The sequence below is a fragment of the Athene noctua genome, chromosome 25 (assembly GCF_965140245.1).
Source record: "Athene noctua chromosome 25, bAthNoc1.hap1.1, whole genome shotgun sequence".
NCBI classification, from domain to species: Eukaryota; Metazoa; Chordata; class Aves; order Strigiformes; family Strigidae; genus Athene; species Athene noctua.
In genome coordinates, this window is record NC_134061.1 from 1,606,918 (window position 1) to 1,623,917 (window position 17,000).

Below are 17,000 nucleotides of genomic sequence, written 5' to 3' on the forward strand. Positions count from 1 at the left end.
TGACTGAGGTGAGGATGTGGCAAGTGTAACATCCCGTCACCGGGTTATTGCAAACAAAACTTCCAGCAAATTCCTATTTTCTAAGCAGCATTATAATTTTGTGGGTTTTTTTTTAAATTTTACTCTGAATGTGTTGTTCATGGCTGGCCCATGGTGTCATGGTTTTGGGGTTGGTTTTTGGTGGGTTTTTTCTCTTTTTTTTTTTTTTTTTTGGCAGGGTGGGGGGCAGATGGGAGATCAGTATGACAAGGTTCTTGGCTGCAGTGTCCCGGGGTGGGGATGTGCCCCGAAAACGGGGTTTAAAATATCTTGTCCTCTTCTGCCAAAGGATTCTGTGGTTGGTTGAGGGGGTTGTTTTGATGTTGGGTGTTTGTGGGGGTGTTTTTTCTGATTTGCCTTGTTTTCTGGCATCCAAGCAAGCTGGCCAAGGTTTCTGTTCTCTCTCCTGCAGAGGCACCCGGCTCCGCTCGCGGGCGCTGACGTCCCTGTGCTGCAGCTCGAGGAGCTGGATGGGGTCAAAAAAACGGGGGGTGGGGGGAGAAGCCACTTTCCTCTTTCATTCACGACTTCAGCCCCTGCTCGAGCAGGCTGGGCCGTGCCCCCCCGGCCTCTTGCACCCCCGGGGACCCTCCCGGGGCCGCTGGCGCTGCTGCCAGGAGGGGACGTCTCGGCACGGCTTCGCGGCCCGTGCTCTGCATCTTGGGGGGAGGTTTGGGGTTGTCGTGGTTTTTTAAAAAAAAATGAGGAAATCCGTTCCCTGCTGCTGGCCAAGCTCTGCCAGTCCCTGCCCTGCCCCGGGAGGGCACCCAGGCTGCCGGGGGGGGCTGTGGAAGTGCCCCCCTCCGCCCGTGATCCCGCACCCCCAGCACGCTGCCCTTCCCCGGGGCTCTTCGTGCTGCAGCCACCAACCTTCCCCCATCCCTGAAGCTGCCTCCGAGCTCGCCTTGATTGTCCCCACTGGCCCCAGGCCCCGGCTGTTCACCCAGCGTCTGCTCAGCCGGGATTGTTCCCTTGTTCCCCCTCTGTGCAAACCCCGAGCGCTGGGGGTTCCCCTCCTCCGGCTCCGCTCCCAGCTCAGCCTGGCCCGGCCGCTGCGGGACCCGTGTGGGGGCTGCTGAGCCCACCGACCCCCCGGGCCGGGGGACGGGGGGTGGCCACCTCGGTATTTTTAACACATTTTTAAACTCGGGTGGGCTCACGCTGTCTGTTCAGTCGGATGTACTGGACACGTGAGCTGGAACCTTGTCATCCGCTCCCTTGGTTATATATGTAATAATTTATTGTGACTAATTTGCTAAATTAAGCAGGGTGGGTGTTGTAATAAAAACTATTGTAACTAATCTGCTGGGCGGGGCAAGGCGGTACGGTACACTTGAACGACCTGTAAATGTTAGACAATTAAATGTAAAATGGGCCATTCAGATTGGAACAATGTAACCGTGTCTCCCAAACCCCACCTAACATTAGATGGGAACAATGTAACTATGCCTTAAAAAAAAACTCCACCGAGAACTGATAAGTAATTTCTGTTTGAGAGAAAAAAAAAAAAAAAAAAAGAGCCCGCCAAAAGGATGAGATTATGAGGCTTTTAAAAAAAAAAAAAAATCCAATAGGAGAAAAGCGCGCCAAGAGACCAAGGTTTCGAAACTTTCAAAAGACCCAATGGGAGGAGGACCTGCACCCCAGCAACCCAAATGATCCAACGAAAAAGAGCAGGACAATCATCTGATGAGAAAGACTGGTTAAAGACGATGACACGAGAGTATAAGAACGCGGGTTTTTTTGAAATTCGGGGTGCGTGTGGCAGAGTTGCGGCTCTCCATGCACCCAGCGCTGCTTTGCCTATTGCTTCCCACCCTAAATTGATTGAACCCAAATAAAATTAAATATTTTTATAAAAATTGGCTTTGTCTGATTATAACATATATAAATAGAGATCTGTAAAATACTATTTTAATGATATTGTAATCTGTGCTTTCCTTGGCACTGTGTGGGTATAATACCGCCATTAACTGGAAGTAAATATATATAAATATGGAGGTAAGTTGTCCCTTGTCTCAGTGATACACGGTCCGTGATCCCCACGGGGCACTGAGGGTCTGGGGACACAGGGGACGGTCAGGAAGGGGCTCGTGGGACCGAGCTCCAGCTCCTCTCGGTAGTGACTGCCCTGGGGAGGGTCGTGGGTGTCTCCTTCTCCCCACCCTGCACCCACCCGCTGTGGGGCCAGAGGCCTGTGTCTGTCTCTGCCCCCCCTCTCCCTCTGGTTGCCAACACCCCATCTCAGACCCGAGCCAGGGCACGTCCCGGTGCCCTCCCGGCCCCGTCCCTCCTCTCTGGGGAAATCTGCCCCTGGCTTGTTTATCCCAAACCCTTTGGGTCGTTTCCTCCCAAAGGCGTCCCCCGTCTCGCTTCACCCCCCCTTTGCCCTCTGTGCCAGCAGCGGCCGCACCGGACGGTGCTTGGGGGAAGGACTCGGTGTTAAAAATAACCCGGCCCCGAGCTGGAACAACCGACGTGAGGCTTCGCTGGGTTGTGCCGGTCGGGGCTGCCCTGGGCTCGGTGCCCCGGCCGGCTCCATCCCCGCTGGAGGGAGGACCAGACCTGCTCTGCCCAGGCTCCCCCCGCGCTGACCCGGGGGCTGCCCCTGTGCCCGGCCCTGGGGCTGCTCCCACCCCGCAGCGGGTGCGGGACCCCGAGGACCCCCGTCCAAACCCGCCGCGGGGACGAGGCCGTGCTCGGGGCTGGCTCCCTCCGTCCTTTAATACAAAACGGGGATGAGGCAACGGGGAGGGTGTGGGGACGCGGCTGGCACCGGCACCGGGAGAAAGGGCCGGGGGGGAGCCGGCAGGCAGGATGGGACCCCGTCCTCTCCCCCCTCCGCACCAGGGCCCACTGGCAGGGGCGCGGGGAGGGTGAAGGGCGTTTGGAGGACGGGCGCTGGGGACGGCACCAGCTGTGGGCTCCTCTCTCCATCCCGGTGGGAGATCTCCGGGTCCGGGGGCGACGCGGTGCCGGGGGCCGGGTCCTACCGCAGCACCAGTTCGTACCCCTCGGGGCCGTGCGCTGCCCAGAGACACGGCTCAGCCGGGGCCATCGGCCCCTGCCCGCAGCCCCTGGCCACCACGTTACCTTTGCCGATGGCCACCACGAAGCACGTCTCGTCCAGGAGGTTCCTGATCATCTGTGGGGCGAGGGGAGGGAGGGGGCAGGTTGGGGCTGCGTGTCCCATCCTGGAGCCTGGACCCCCGTCCCGCTGCAGCGAGGGGCACCCGTGGGGGCTGAGCCTCTTACTGGGACCCCCCGGGTGTCCCCCCTGGTCCTTACCGCATCACTGACGAGGATGTGGATGCCGGAGGGGCCCTGCCGGGACACCCGCAGGATCTGGGCCGCGGGCAGCCCCAGCAGCTCGGCCAGTTTCCCGCTCAGCTCGGCCACCGTCAGCTCCTCCAGGTGCAGCTCCTGGTACAGCCCTGGGGACAGGGTGGGGACAGGGATGGGACGGTGAGCGTGGACCCTCCGTCCCTGCGCTGCCCCGCGCCCACCCCCTCACCTGAGCATCCTTCCTCTGCGCCCTCGGCCCCGCCGGCGGCTTCCCGCGACACGTAGAGGGTCAGTCGAGGCCGCGGGCACCTGCAGGGACAGAGGGGGGGGTTCGGGCGGGGGGTGCAGGATGCGGCCAAGCACCGCGGGGCCTCCCGGGGGTCCCCGGAAAGAGGCACCGCGGAGCCCCGCGGGCCGCCGGAGCCCACCTGCCCGTCAGCGCGTGGCAGAGGCGGATGCCGTCGGGGGCTCCGCAGATCTGGATCAGGTCCCTGCGGGAGAGCTTCAGCAGGTCGGCACCTGTGGACGGGGAGGGGGGGTCAGGGTGGGGGTCACAGCTGCAGGGGCTGGCTCTGACCCCCCTCCACCCTGGGCCCCATTGCTGCCCGCGGCCTCACCGGCGAAGTTGGCGAAGACCCGGGCGTAGGCAGCGAAGCGGCGCTTGTGCAGCCACTGCTGCGTCTCGGGGGGGATGCGCAGGGGCTCAGCGCCTGCCGGCAGGGAGCGGAGCCTCAGCCGGGGCATGAACTGAGCGGGGGCGTTCTCAGCCCAGCCAGCCTCTCCTGGGGGGGGGGGTCCTGGGGGGCTACCGGGGTGCAGGAGGCTGCACCGATGGCACCTCACCTCGCCAGGACTCTCCGCGGGGCTCTCGGCAGCGCAGGTGGGCGACACACACACCCTGCGGGGAGGGGGGGCCGGGGCTGAGCGGGGGACCCCAGCGGCGAGGGGGGGGGCGGGCAGGGGGGGGCCCCGCTTACCTCTCAGGGCTCAACAGCTTGAAGGAGCGAGGAGACGGCAGCCCCAGGGTGCTGGGGGGGCTGTGGGGTGCACCCAGCGCGTCCGGCCGGGGGGTGCACTGAGGAGAGATGGGGTCAGGGGGTGCAGGGTCCCGGGGGGGCACCCCGGCCCGCAGCGGGGGGGGGTGTCAGGGCCGGCCCCCACCTCAGCCAGCACCGTGCACTCGTAGGCCGGCCGGAATTTCTCCCGCTCCTGCGCCGGCTGCTTCTCCACCTTCTCCGGGTCCGTCTTCTGCTTCCTGTCAGCCCCTTTGGGCTGCGCCGGGGCCGTCAGCCGAGGGGGGGGACCCCAGACACCCCCCCCCCCCCCCGGGGTGCTCAGACCCCACACACACACCCCCCGAGGTGCTGCCCCACGCTCAGAGGGGAATTTGCCAGGGACCGGGGTGGGGAGGGGGACACTGGTCACCCTGGGGTCACCGGTGACACCCCCCCGCACCCCCCCCCAGTACCTTGAAGACTTTGACGAGGCAGCTGGCGGAGTGGAGGTGCTGGGGGGGGTCCCCCTTGCCCCCCGCCCCGAAGGTGTCGATCTGGATGCGGAAGGGGACACCCTTCTCCCCCCCGTTCTTCCGCAGCGTGAACTCGGTGCTGATGCAGTGAACCTGGACGGGGAGAGCGGGGTTGGGGGCGGCCGCCGTGGCCCCCCCCCCCCCCAGCCCCCCCCCCCCCGGCCCCGGGTCCCACCCGCACGAAGACAGACGTCCGCCTCGAGGGGTCCCAGAGGAACTCCACCGCGTTGAGCAGCGTGGGGTGGATTTGGGGGTCGAGGATGCCGACGGAAAGCGGGATGTCTGCGGGAGGGGGGTGAGCGCGGCCCCCCCCGGGCGCCCCCAGCCCCCCCCGCCCGCCGCGGGCACCCACCGATGTCGAGGATGCGGTCGCCCGGGCGGCTCCACCGCGAACCGCGGCCGCCGGGCGTGGAAAATCACCCGCAGGACGCTCTGGCCGCGGGGTCAGGCCCGTGCCCCCCCCGAGGCGGGCTGCACTGGGCTGCACTGGGCTGAACTGGGCTGCACTGGGCTGCACTGGGCTGAACTGGGCTGCACTGGGCTGAACTGGGCTGCACTGGGCTGCACTGGGCTGCACTGGGGCTGCGCTGGGGCTGCACTGGGGCTGCACTGGGCTGCACTGGGCTGCACTGGGGCTGACACGGGGCTGCACTGGGGCTGCACTGGGGCTGCACTGGGGCTGCACTGGGGCTGACACGGGGCTGCACTGGGGCTGCACTGGGGCTGCACTGGGGCTGCACTGGGGCTGCACTGGGCTGCACTGGGGCTGACACGGGGCTGCACTGGGGCTGCACTGGGGCTGCACTGGGGCTGAACTGGGGGTGACACGGGGCTGAACTGGGGGTGACACGGGGCTCAACTGGGAGTGAACTGGGGGTGGACTGGAGGTGACACGGGGGTGGACTGGGGGTGAACTGGGGGTGGACTGGGGCTGACACGGGGCTCAGCTGGGGGTGGACTGGGGCTGAACTGGGTGTGAGCTAGGGCTGAACTGGGGCTGGTCTGAGACTGGACTGGGGCTGACCCGGGGCTGGACTAGAGCTGAACTGGACCTGAACTGGGGATGAACTGGGGATGAACTAGGGCTGGACTGGACCTAAGCTGGGGCTAAACTGGGGCTGAACTGGGGCCGAATTGAAGCTGAACTGCAACTTAAGGTCAGAACTTTGCCCCAAGGCTTCACCCCAGGGTTGTTTTTGGGTTTTTTTTTTTGGGGGGGGGGGGGGTCCCCACCTCCATCTCACCTTCATCATCCTCCGTCCCTCCCCGGCGGGGTCCACCCGGGGGGTCCCCGTCATCCGGATCTCATACGATTGTCCTGCGATGAGGATGGAGGAAGGCAGCGGGGGGGGGTGTGGGTCAAAAATGGGTGCTGAGACACACACCCCCCCCCCCAAATTGGGGGGCGGGGGTGCCCCCAACTCACCCTGGTTGAGGTAGGTGAGGGTCTCCTCGTGGTGCCGGACGGCGGGAGAAGTTGGGGCGCAGAGCACGTACTGGAAGGGGGGGTGCGAGGTGGAGATGCCGTTGGGTTCCTTCTGCTTCAAGTAAGGTAAAACGGGGGGGTCCCTGCGAAAAAAAAAAAAACAAACACGTGGACAATTGTGCCTCAGTTTCCCTAAAAAAATAAGATTTTTGGGGGGGGGGGGGGTGTTACCTGAGCAACGCAGAGCTGGAGATGGGGTACATCTCCCCAGTACTGGACCAGTAATCAGGTTGCCCATGCCAAAAAAGCAGAGTGGGGGGGGTCCAAAAAGAAAGGGGGGGGGCCACACACACACCAAAAAAAAAAAAAAAAAAAAAGGTGACAGCGGGGGAGGGCAGGTTGGTGTGTGTGTGTGTCCCCCCCCCACACTTTTATAGGAGAAGGGAAGAGTGGGGAGAGCGGGGTTGGCCCAGTTGGGACCAGTTTGGGGGGGGGGAGTTGACAGTAAATAGTGCGGGGGGGGCCCACAGCTTGTTTGTTGTCAATACAAAGTGGGGGGGCATGGGGGGGGGCACACACACGCGGGGTGGCTCCTGGGGGGGCTCCAGCCGGCCGCCGGCCGGCTGGAGCCCCCCCAGGAGCCACCCCGCGTGTGTGTGCCCCCCCCCCCAAGACGTGTCCCCTTGTCCCAGCCCAACCAAGGACATCTGTGTGTCCCCCCCCCGCGATTTCAGTCCACCCTGTCTAGGGCAAGAAGCCAAAGTCGCTCTGTGCCAGCCCGCGGGGCCCCCCCCCCGCATTTTAATTCCTCTAATTGCGCCCAGATTTGGCTCATTTTGGGGGAGAAAAAAAGAAAAAAAAAAAGGGGCACTCACCCCCCCCCCTCTCCGTGTCAATAAGGTGTCGGGGGGGGGGGAGGTGGAGTGTCAAAATGGGGGTGTCCATGGGTGCTGCCCCCACCCCGGGGGGAAAATTGGGGGGGGGGGGGGGGTGTCTATGGGTGCTGCCCCCCCCCCCCCCAAGGTTATCAATGTGGGGTGTCCCCCCCCCCCAATATGCGATGCCTGGTGATGGATAAGCCCCGCCCCACGGGGGCTGTCAGCCAATGGGCAGCTGAGGATTAGCATATCTTTCCATCGGCCCCCCCCCGCCCCTCTTGGCCCCCCCCCCCGGCGGGGAGGGGCCGGCGGCAGGTTGAGCTCGGCGCTGTCGCGACAGCGAAAGGGGGGGGGCCGGGAGGCGTGGCGGGCGCATGACGGAGTCCCCCGGGGAGTGCGAGTCGGTGGCCCCCCCCGAGCCCCCCCCCGCCGGCCCTGGGGTCGGGCACGGCAGCAAGGTACGGGCGGGGTGGGGGGGGGAGCGTGCAACGGGGTGGGGGGGTGTGAGTGTGCAACGGGGTGGGGGGGGGGGGGGGGGGCCTGTCCCGGACGCTTTCAACCGTTTTGGGGTGTCGCTGGCCCAGCGCGGGGGGGTTCAGCCCCCCCCCGCCCCAGCTCTGGGCTGATCCCCGGCCGGGCTGGGCTGGTGAAGGGTTCGGGGGGGGGGTCCCGTCCTGGGGTCTCTGCCATCCCTGGGGGGGGGTCAGGGGTCTCTGTCACCCCGGGGGGGGGTGTCTCTGTCACCCCGGGGGGGGTCTCTGTCACCCCGGGGGGGGTCCCTGTCACCCCGGGGGGGGTTTGTCCCTCCGGCAGATGCAGCGGTTGAAGCGGTCGCTGTCCCTGCGGACGCTGCTGCGGAGCAAGAGCGTGGAGAGCCTGTTCCCGCGGGCGGGGGGGGGCGTGCAGGGCCCGGGGCCCCCCCCGGGGCCCCCCCCGTCCCCCCCGCGGACCCACGGCTTCCAGCAGTACGTCTTTAAGAAGCATTGCCCCTGCGAGCTGTGCCGGCAGCTCATCGCCGGTGCGTGCTGGGAGGGGGGGAGATGGGGATGTAGGGGTGTGGGGGGCACGGATGGGGGTGCAGGGATGGCATGGGGGGGGCAGCTGTGACCGCCCCCCCCGACTCCTCGCTGCCTGCAGGCAACTCGCGGCAGGGCCTGCGGTGCAAGGCGTGCAAGGCCGGGGTGCACCTCTGGTGCTCCGAGGGGATCTCGCACCAGCAGTGCCCTGGCAAGACGGTACGTGCTGGGATGGGCCCCCCCCCCGCACACACACAACCCCTGGGATGGGCCCCCCCCCCCCCCGCACACACACAACCCCCCCCCCCGATCGGTCAGCGCCCCCCCCTGCCCCGAACACTCCCCCCCCCGCCCCAGCCCGGGGGGCTGCAGCAGCCGGTGGGTGCGTGGCTGCGCACACGCGTGTGCCCAGGGCGGGGGGGGGGCACACAAACACCCCCCCCCCCGTGCACGGGGGGGGCTCCCCAGCCCCAGGGGCACGCTGAGGCTCAGCAGCAGCACCCCGGCTCTGGGGGGGTGCTGGGCCCCCCCTTTTTCCCAACCTCCCCCCCCCGGTTTTGCCCCCAGGCCACCGCTTTCCGCCGGAATTTCAGCTCCCCGCTGCTGCTGCCGGAGCAGGGGGGGTCCGCGCAGGGTGAGCCCCCACCAGGTGAGCCCCCACCTTGGCTCTGGCTGCACCCTGGAGCCAGGCAGCACCCACCGTGGGGTGAGCCCTCTCCTCGGGGCGCAGGCTGGGCTGGGGGGGGCCCTGACACCCCCCAACGCCCCCCCCAGACCCCCGCCTGCGGGTGGACCCCGTGTACGAGGCGCTGCGGTTCGGCACCTCCCTGGCACACGGCGCCGGCGCCACGGAGCTGCCCCCCGGCATCCAGGTACCCCCCAGACCTCGGCGGGGGGGGGGGGGGGGGGGGGGGCAGTGTGGGGATCGCCCCCCCCCACCCCGAGCTCTCCCTTTGCTCCAGGGTGACAAGGCGGCAGCCGGGGAGGAGAGCGGGGACACCCCGAGCAGCGTGGGGAGCCCGAGCGGCGGTAAGGGGGCGGCGTTGGGGTGGGGGCTAGAGTGGGGGGGTCAGGGCTGACTCTGTGTGTTGTGTGTCCCCCCCCCCGTCTGTCTGTCTCAGCAGTTGTCCCCCCAGCAGAGAGGGACAGGGTGGAGGAGAAGAGCCCCGGGCAGCAGGTGGGGGTCTGGGGGAGCAGGGGGGCAGAATGGGGGTGAAGGGGGGGAATTGGGGGGGGGGGGTATTGGGTGATGCACCGGGGCTAGAGGGGGGGGGGTGTTGGGAGGGGGCTGTGGGGCAGAGGGATGAGAAACAGGCTGGGGGCCATGCTGAGGGCCGTGGGCCAGTGATTGGGGTGTGGGAAGGGGCCGGGGGGCTGGGGGGCCATGGGGCAGGGCGGGGGGCTGTGGGGCAGAGCTGGGAGGCTGGGGGGCCATGGGGCAGGGCTGGGGGCTGTGGGGCAGAGCTGGGGGGCTGGGGGGCCATGGGGCAGGGCTGGGGGCTGTGGGGCAGAGCTGGGGGGCCGTGGGGCAGAGCTGGGGAGCATGAGGCGGGGCTAGGGGCCATGGGGCAGGGCTGGGGGGCCGGGGGGCCATGGGGCAGAGCTGGGAGGCTGGGGGGCTGTGGGGCAGGGCTGGGGAGCATGAGGCGGGGCTGGGGCCGTGGGGCAGAGCTGGGGGGCCGTGGGGCAGAGCTGGGGGGCCGTGGGGCAGGGCCGGCTGTGTCCGCAGGCTGCCCGGGGGCCGGCGCGGCGGGACGGGGCCCCCATGTTCTCCTACGTGGCTCTCTACAAGTTCGTGCCCCAGGAGCAGCAGGACCTGGCGCTGCAGTGAGCTGGGGGGCGGGGGGGGGGGGGGGGCAGACTCACGGGGGGCAGTGTGGGGCGGGGTGGGGGGGTGAGACATCCCCACGCTGCCCCACACTTCCCCCCCCTCCCCAGGCCCGGGGACAGGGTGATGCTGGTGGACGACTCCAACGAGGAGTGGTGGAAGGTCAGTTTGGGGGGGGGGGGGATGTGGGGGGGCCCTGCTGGGGACGTCCCACTGGTGCAGCGAGCGTGCGGGGTCTCAGCCGCCGCCGGGCCGCAGGGGAAGGTGGGCGACCGCCTCGGCTTCTTCCCGGCCAACTTCGTGCAGCGCGTCCGGCCCGGGGAGAGCGTCTGGCGGAGCTGCCGCAACGTCCCCGGCGACCGGGAGCAGGGACGGCTCGGCCTCCGCGAGAACCAGGTACCGGGGTGCGGCGAGGGGGGGGAGACGCGGGGACACCCACCCTCTGGCTGCGCTGGGGTGCACCGAGCTGCGTCTGTGCGCAGCGGGGCGGCGCCACGGCCCTGCTCTCTGTCTGTCTGTCCGTCCGCGCAGATCTGCGTCGGCGTGGGCAGGACCCAGGGGCTCGTCCGGGTGACCAGCGGGAGGAAGCGGGGGCTGGTCCCTGCCGAGGTGCTGACAGAGATTTGAGGGGCCCCCCCCGCAGCGTGTCCACCCCCCCCAGGATCACCGCACCTCAGGAAGCCCCGTCCGGGCAGCACTTGACACCCCCAACAGCATCCCCATCCCTCAGGGACAGCGGGGACACGGGGGCCCCCCCCACAGACAGAGTGTCCCCCCCCCAGCTGCTCCTGAACCCCCACAGCAGCAGGGGAGGGTGTGGGGGGGTGCACGGCAGCACGGGTGTACAAGTCCTCGTGCGAGCCACAGGGCACCCCCCCCTCCGCCCGTGCTCCGGAGCCGTACACGCCTGGATCTGTGCACTAACACACGCGTGTGTCACCCCCCCCACCCCAGACCCCCAATTAAAACGCTGCCGCCGCGGTGTCGCTCCCACCCGCGTTATTTTTTGGTGCTGCTGCGCGTCTGGAAACTTGGGGTGCAGAGGGTGGGGGTGTCCCCCCTAGCCCTGTCCCCGTGGGGCACCATGTGCCACCCGCCGTGGGCACAGGGACTCTTTTTTGTCGTCATCGTGTGTGTCCCCCCCCCCCAGCCCTGTGTGATGAGGTGGGAGGGTCTCAGCTGCAGTTCCCCCCCACCCCCCAAAAAAGCCCCAGGGATGGAGCAGGGCCTGGGGGTGTCTGTCCCCATATGCACCCCCCGGCAGTGGGGACAGTCCCCGGTGATTGGGGGGGGGTTCAGTAACGAGCTGCTTGGGCAAGTGAGGGGTGTCTGGGGGGGCCTGACCCAGATCTCTAGCCCCAGCTCCCTCACACTGGGGGGCGGCACACAGACCCCTGCCCCCTTGGTGACTGTCCCCAAACAGGTGCCATCCAGTGGCTGGGGGGGGAGCAGAGCCCCCCAAAGCCTCTCGACTGCCAGCTCTGGCCTGAGCCCGGGTCACACACGCTCTCAGAAGCCCCTCCTGGGCTGTCAGCTGCCCCCCCAAGCCACTGCAGCTGGCTTCTACCCCCCCCGAGTCACATTAGGTCCCCCCCAAAACGGGCTGGGGGCAGGTTGGGGGTTTTGGCTACTAAAAGGAGGCCGAGGGCTCCGAGCCCACCCCCAGCCCAACTCTGCCATCGTGGCAGCGCAGCCACTCCTCAGGGCGTCTGTCGTCAGGCCAGGCCCCACCCTGGGGGTTCAGGTCCCCCAGAACCACCCCCATCCCCTACCGGGGTGGGTCCGGAGGCTCCGGCTCAGCAGGGACCCCCCCCAGCCCCCAGGCGGGGAGGGGCAGCACATCCCCAGCCCTCCCCCTCCCAGCTCCAGCCACCCAGGAGAGCACCAGGAGTCCCGGATGGGGGTTTATTGAACGCCCGGGGGTGACAACCCCCGTCCCCAAGCCAGCCAGGATTTACTTCTTGGTCTCCTCCTCCTTGGAGAGGGTCTTGATGATCTCCTCCTTCTTGGCTTGCAGGCGTTCCTCGCGGCGCTTGCGAGCCTCCTTGGTCTTGGACCTGCGAGCCTCGGCCTGGTCACTGCGAGGAGGTAAAAAAAAAAAAAAAAAAAAAAAATTTATAAATCCGCAAGAATCACCTCAAACAGCCCTGAGGAAGCCGCAGCCGCCGGGGGGCTCCTCTTGCCCCACCAACCCAGCTGCCGGAGGGAGCTCTGCTCCACGAGCTCCGTGTTAACCTGGTCCCGCGGGCTGCCCCGGGTCACTGTGGCTCCTTCATCAAGCGAAACCCCCCAGGTTTTACACCCCCTCACTCCCCTTTTTGCTCATGGACTGATCCGAGTGCCCGGATCAGCAGATCGACCAGTTTACAGCAGCAGGAGCCACGAACATTCTCCGCTAATGGAGCGGCACAAAGCTCTGCCGGGGTGATGCTCCTTCTCTGCTTCCAGCCAGCCCTACCCAGTTTTGGTTTGAGTCTTCACCAGGGCTCCAGACAGAGCCACTAGCGACAGAAGCCACCTGGAATTCCCGGCTGGCAGAGGTTATTTAAAAATAAGAAAATTAAAAAAAAAAAATCGACTCCACAACCTGCAAGACCGAAGCTTAAGAGCGAGGCAGCACTTACGCCAAGAGCTTCTTGCGAGCTTTGTCCGCCTTGAGCTTGTGGATGTGCTCCATCAGGATCCGCTTGTTCTTGAAGACGTTACCCTTGACCTTCAGGTACAGGCTGTGGTACCTAACGGAGCAGAACGGGCCGTAAACGAGGCCGCCCGGAAGATCAAACCACCGCGCAGCCTCCAGCCGCCCCGCAGCCCTCCTGGCACAGAGCAGCGAGCGCGGGCCAGGGTCGCTCAGAACCCGCTGCGCTGGCTCTTCCCTCCTCCGAGCAGCCAGAGGCCGGCTGGGCTTCCCCCGGGGCAGCCCCCCGGCGAGGACTGATCTTCATCAATCCGCACACGCGCGGAGGCTGCGCGCAGCAAGGAGGGGGGATGTGAGCGGGCGGACACGCGGCCCAGAGCCCCGTGGCACGGCAGGCTTACATGTGGCGGTCGATCTTCTTGGACTCCCTGTATCTGCGGAGCAGGCGCCTCAGAATTCGCATCCTCCTCATCCAGGTCACCTTCTCGGGCATACGAGCATTGGCCGTACCCTTTCTCTTACCTGGCAAGGGAAAATGGGAGGAGAATGAGGCCAAATTTCTGCAAGTGGAACAACACGCTTTTGCTGGAGTGTTTAACCCTTCTCTTTCCCTCGAGAAGAAAATTATTAACATACAGACTGTGTATTTTCCAGCCCTGCCACAAGACTCTTGGAGATGTTGCTCAATAAAAGCTTGCAGGCGGATCATGTACCACGGAAAAGGGACATTTCTGAGAGCCAGCACTTACCGATGCCCATGTGCCTGCCCTTCCGGCGGGCCAAGGTGTTCTTCCTGCATCGGGCACGGGAGTGAACGGTCACAGGCTTGCGGATGATCAGCCCATCCTTAATCAATTTCCTGATCTGCTGACCTGTGAAAAGAAGCTTCATGCTCAACATCTTATGTGCAATGAGAGGACACATCAGGCAAGTACAGGCTCTTGTCTGGCTTGGACAAAAATGGATCCAACGCGAAGGACAAGCCAGACCTTCCCCCAAAGGCCCCTCGTGCTGCTGTAGCTGCTCTTCTCCCTCCCGTCTCTCCCTCACCAGTTACCTCAGAGGACACCACGTACTAAACTCCCTACCGTGAACTCACCGGGCCTAAGTTCTTGTCAGTGCTCTGGGGAACTTTGCAAATCCTGCTGATGGACTCATTTCCACTCTGAAGTACAGAGCAGTTGGTCAAGCGTCAGAATTTTATCGAAGCCAACCTCCTCGCTACCGAGCTGGTGAAAAAAACCTCTTCCCCCACCCCTGACGCATCCCTTTTCCACAGGGCAAGGCACGCGATGCGCAGCATGGCCGCATCCGATGACTTACGCGAGTTCGCGTTGGCGATCTCATTCGTTTCGTTGGGATCCAGCCAGACCTTCTTTTTGCCGCAGCGCAGGACGCTGGAGGCCAGCCTCTTCTGGAGCCGGAGCATACTGCGGGGAACCACACACAGAGCTCAGCACCACGCCGGCTCCCGCGGCCGGGCGGTGCTCTGGCAGCTCCTGGAGGGCCCACGACAGCCCGCGGTGCTGGAGCCGCACGACGGGGGGAAAAGGGGGAGCGGCCAAGGGCCGCAGGGCCCAAGAGCGGCGAGATCGGCCGCGCTCAGCCGTCCCCTCCCTCCCTCCGCACCCCGAGGGCCCTGGCGCTCCCCTCAGCGCCGGCCCCGGCCGCCATTTCGCCCCCTCCCCAGCGCGCGGCCCAACCGCCATTTTCCCCCCCGAGGCCTGAGGAGGCCGCAGCCGCCTCGCCGGGCCCGGAGCCTCCCCGCGGCGCAGCCGGGCAGCCCCCCGCTACTGAGACCACCCCCGGCGGCCACCCCCGGTCCCCATCGCTGCCGGGGCAGCCCCGGGGGGCGGCGGAGCGCAACCCCTCACCTCATGGCGGCGGCGGCGGCCGGGCTGAGAGGAAGAGGCGGCGGCGCCGGGCGCGCCCACAGCCAGAGCCGCGGGGGGCGGCCCGTACCACCTCCCGCCCGCCCCGCTGCGTCCCCGCGGCTCGGCGCGGCCCGGAGCGCGGCCGCGGGGTTACGGGTGGGGAGCACAGGCCGGGAGCCGGGACCCACGCGGGACGTGGAGAACGAGACGCGGGTTTTACCTCGGCCTCCGCCCCCCCGTCCTCGCCGCGGGGTGGTACGGCCCGCGCCTGCGCCACCGCGCTCTGCGCATGCGCGGGGGCGGCCGGGGGCGGCACGTGGGGGAATGGGGGGAACAGGGGGCGTGTGGGGAGCGCTGGGCAGCACTGGGGAGAACTGGGGATCGCTGGACAGCACTGGGGAAAACTGGGCAGCGTTGGGGAGGTGCTGGGCAGCATTGGGGAGCACTGGGGAGAATTGGGCAGCACTGGGCAGCGTTGGGGAGCGCTGGGGAGAACTGGGGAGCGCTGGACAGCACTGGGGAGAACTGGGGAGCACTGGGCAGTGTTGGGGAGCGCTGGACAGCACTGGGGAGAATTGGGGAGCACTGGACAGCAACTGGGGAGAATTGGGGAGAACTGGGGAGCGCTGGACAGCACTGGGGAGCACTGGGCAGCATTGGGGAGCGCTGGGGGGAACTGGGCAGCAACTGGAGAGTACTGGGCAGCATTGGGGAGTGCTGTGCAGCACTGGGGGGCAGGAGTGTGCCTGGGGGCTGCGCAGGCAGGCTGAGGGGCTGCAGGGAGTTGGGGGGATGCTGCCCCCCCCCCTGCAGCTGGGCCTGTGTGCTCCCTGCAGGCCGCCCCTAACACCGGGGGCCGCGGGGGGGGGGGGGTGCCCCCAGCCCAGGTTCAGGCTGGTTGTTGGATCTGAGGGGAAACCTGGGCACAGGTTGTCCCTCCTCACCCTCCCCGCCTGCCCGGGCAGGTGTGGGTTAGGAATTGAGCGTCAGCCTTGTCACGTTGCTTTTTGTCACAAGAAACGGGATCTCGGTTTCTCCAGCGTTGGTCTGCGGTCAGTCCTGGTTTCCCAAGAAATTGCCCCAAAGGAGGGTGGTGTGAGCGCCCAGAGGTTGGTGCAGGAGAGCGTTGAGCTGGGAGCTCGGATCCTGCTTTTGTTTTTGCTGAAATTTTTGGTGAATCAAGTTCCACCTCTTGCAGCGATGGGGTTATGGTGCTGCCGAGAAAAGGGGGGACTCGTGTTTTCCCGTGAAATAAACCAAGAGGGGTGGCAACAGCGCCACAGCAAGGCCTGGCGTTGGCAGAGAACGTTTCGCCTGCCCCATATTTTCTGATCGAAAGCACAAGTGAGGGCTGGGCCTATTAGTGGCCCATTTTGCAGCTGGAGAACTGAGGCAGGGACCGGCTGAATGATGTTTCAGGGCTCTCCCAGCCAGAAGCGCTTCCCTAGAAAACACCGTAGTGAGGCTTGATATGGGCCTGGTGGCAGCTGGTGTCCCTGGTGTCAGAGAAACGACCCAGAAAAACGCTGGAGTCTCTCCAGGAACAGATTGCTGAAGAGTTCCTGGAAGAAGGGAATGCTTATAAAACGATAACGTATAGATTGTAACTGGCCTAAAAACACAGGAGTCTCTCCATGACTGAATTTCTACTTTAAAGCGAACTTGTCCAGTGAAAATGTTGCTTTTTAACCACCCAAATGTTAAGTAGCACCCAAATTTCACCACTTTGCAGCGATTCTTTCCTTCCTTTCAACCGCTGAAGGTGGCGAGTGGCTGGAGAGCGAAAACCTCCAAAGGAGCCTCGTTAAACGCCCGAGACAAGATGCTAACGGTTCCTTTTGAATCTGGCGGCCGTAGCGCAGTCAACATATGGCGTGAGAAGAGGAGCCGGTGGCAACAGATTTTTGGTTCATTTTGAGAGAAAAACACGGATAAACACAGGCTTTTGCTGTTTAAAAACTGACTCATCATTTTCATAAAACAAACAGCAAAATCTGGAGGTTCCTGTGGCAGGAGAGTGGTTGGGGTTTAATTACCGGCCCGGGAGTGGCTCTTGGGGTTTTGCTGCTGGAAATTAAAGTGTGGAGGATGCGTGGCCACGGGGAGGGTGCGTGTGGCCACGAGCCCCGTGGAAGTGTCCTGCTGTGTGCCGTGCTTTCCGGAGGGGGGGCAGGAACAAAGAGACTGATTTGGCCCCTGATTTGAGGAGAGGTTTCAGCCTGGTGCCCCCCAGGTGAGCCCCCCGGGAGGGGCCGTGCCCCTGACAGCGCTGGGGGGGGCCCCCGGGAGCGGAGAGGAGCTCTGGCAGTGGGAGGCAGAGATGCTGTAATTGCGTTACGCTCCCACGCAGCCGCCTGGGAATGGTGCGTTCGCCCTCCGCCTCCGGGCCCCCGCTGCCTCTGCCCCGGCACCCGGCTCTGCCTCCCCAAAACACCCTCGTCACCACCCTCTGCTCCCCACCAGACAGCCCCCCCATCCCGGGGTGGGG

The 17,000-nt window shown here is 65.7% G+C and overlaps 2 protein-coding genes and 1 pseudogene across 5 annotated transcripts; 1 reads left to right on the plus strand and 2 right to left on the minus strand.

Annotated features, from left to right (window-relative positions):
• Positions 1 to 3,008: 3,008 nt before the first annotated feature.
• On the minus strand, positions 3,009 to 6,583 carry LOC141970229 (transcription factor CP2-like protein 1; annotated as a pseudogene).
• Positions 6,584 to 7,483: 900 nt separating this feature from the next.
• STAC2 (SH3 and cysteine rich domain 2) lies at positions 7,484 to 10,987 on the plus strand. Of its 4 annotated transcripts, none has more exons than XM_074926666.1 (11): positions 7,484 to 7,614; positions 7,970 to 8,174; positions 8,294 to 8,391; positions 8,740 to 8,821; positions 8,947 to 9,044; positions 9,135 to 9,201; positions 9,294 to 9,349; positions 9,902 to 9,999; positions 10,111 to 10,162; positions 10,259 to 10,396; positions 10,532 to 10,987. In XM_074926666.1, exons 1-11 carry the CDS (start codon positions 7,531 to 7,533, stop codon positions 10,625 to 10,627), a joined length of 1,074 nt encoding a protein of 357 aa, XP_074782767.1. In that variant the 5' UTR covers positions 7,484 to 7,530; the 3' UTR covers positions 10,628 to 10,987. The 4 variants fall into 4 exon arrangements, with proteins under 4 accessions (XP_074782767.1, XP_074782772.1, XP_074782768.1 ...); XM_074926671.1 differs by having other exon boundaries at positions 10,307 to 10,396; XM_074926667.1 differs by having other exon boundaries at positions 9,297 to 9,349.
• Positions 10,988 to 11,891: 904 nt separating this feature from the next.
• Positions 11,892 to 14,667, minus strand: RPL19 (ribosomal protein L19). The gene is made up of 6 exons (XM_074926672.1): positions 14,513 to 14,667; positions 13,962 to 14,068; positions 13,388 to 13,510; positions 13,040 to 13,160; positions 12,625 to 12,735; positions 11,892 to 12,078 (listed from the first exon to the last, which is right to left on the minus strand). Exons 1-6 carry the CDS (start codon positions 14,515 to 14,517, stop codon positions 11,955 to 11,957), a joined length of 591 nt encoding a protein of 196 aa, XP_074782773.1. The 5' UTR covers positions 14,518 to 14,667; the 3' UTR covers positions 11,892 to 11,954.
• Positions 14,668 to 17,000: the final 2,333 nt, after the last annotated feature.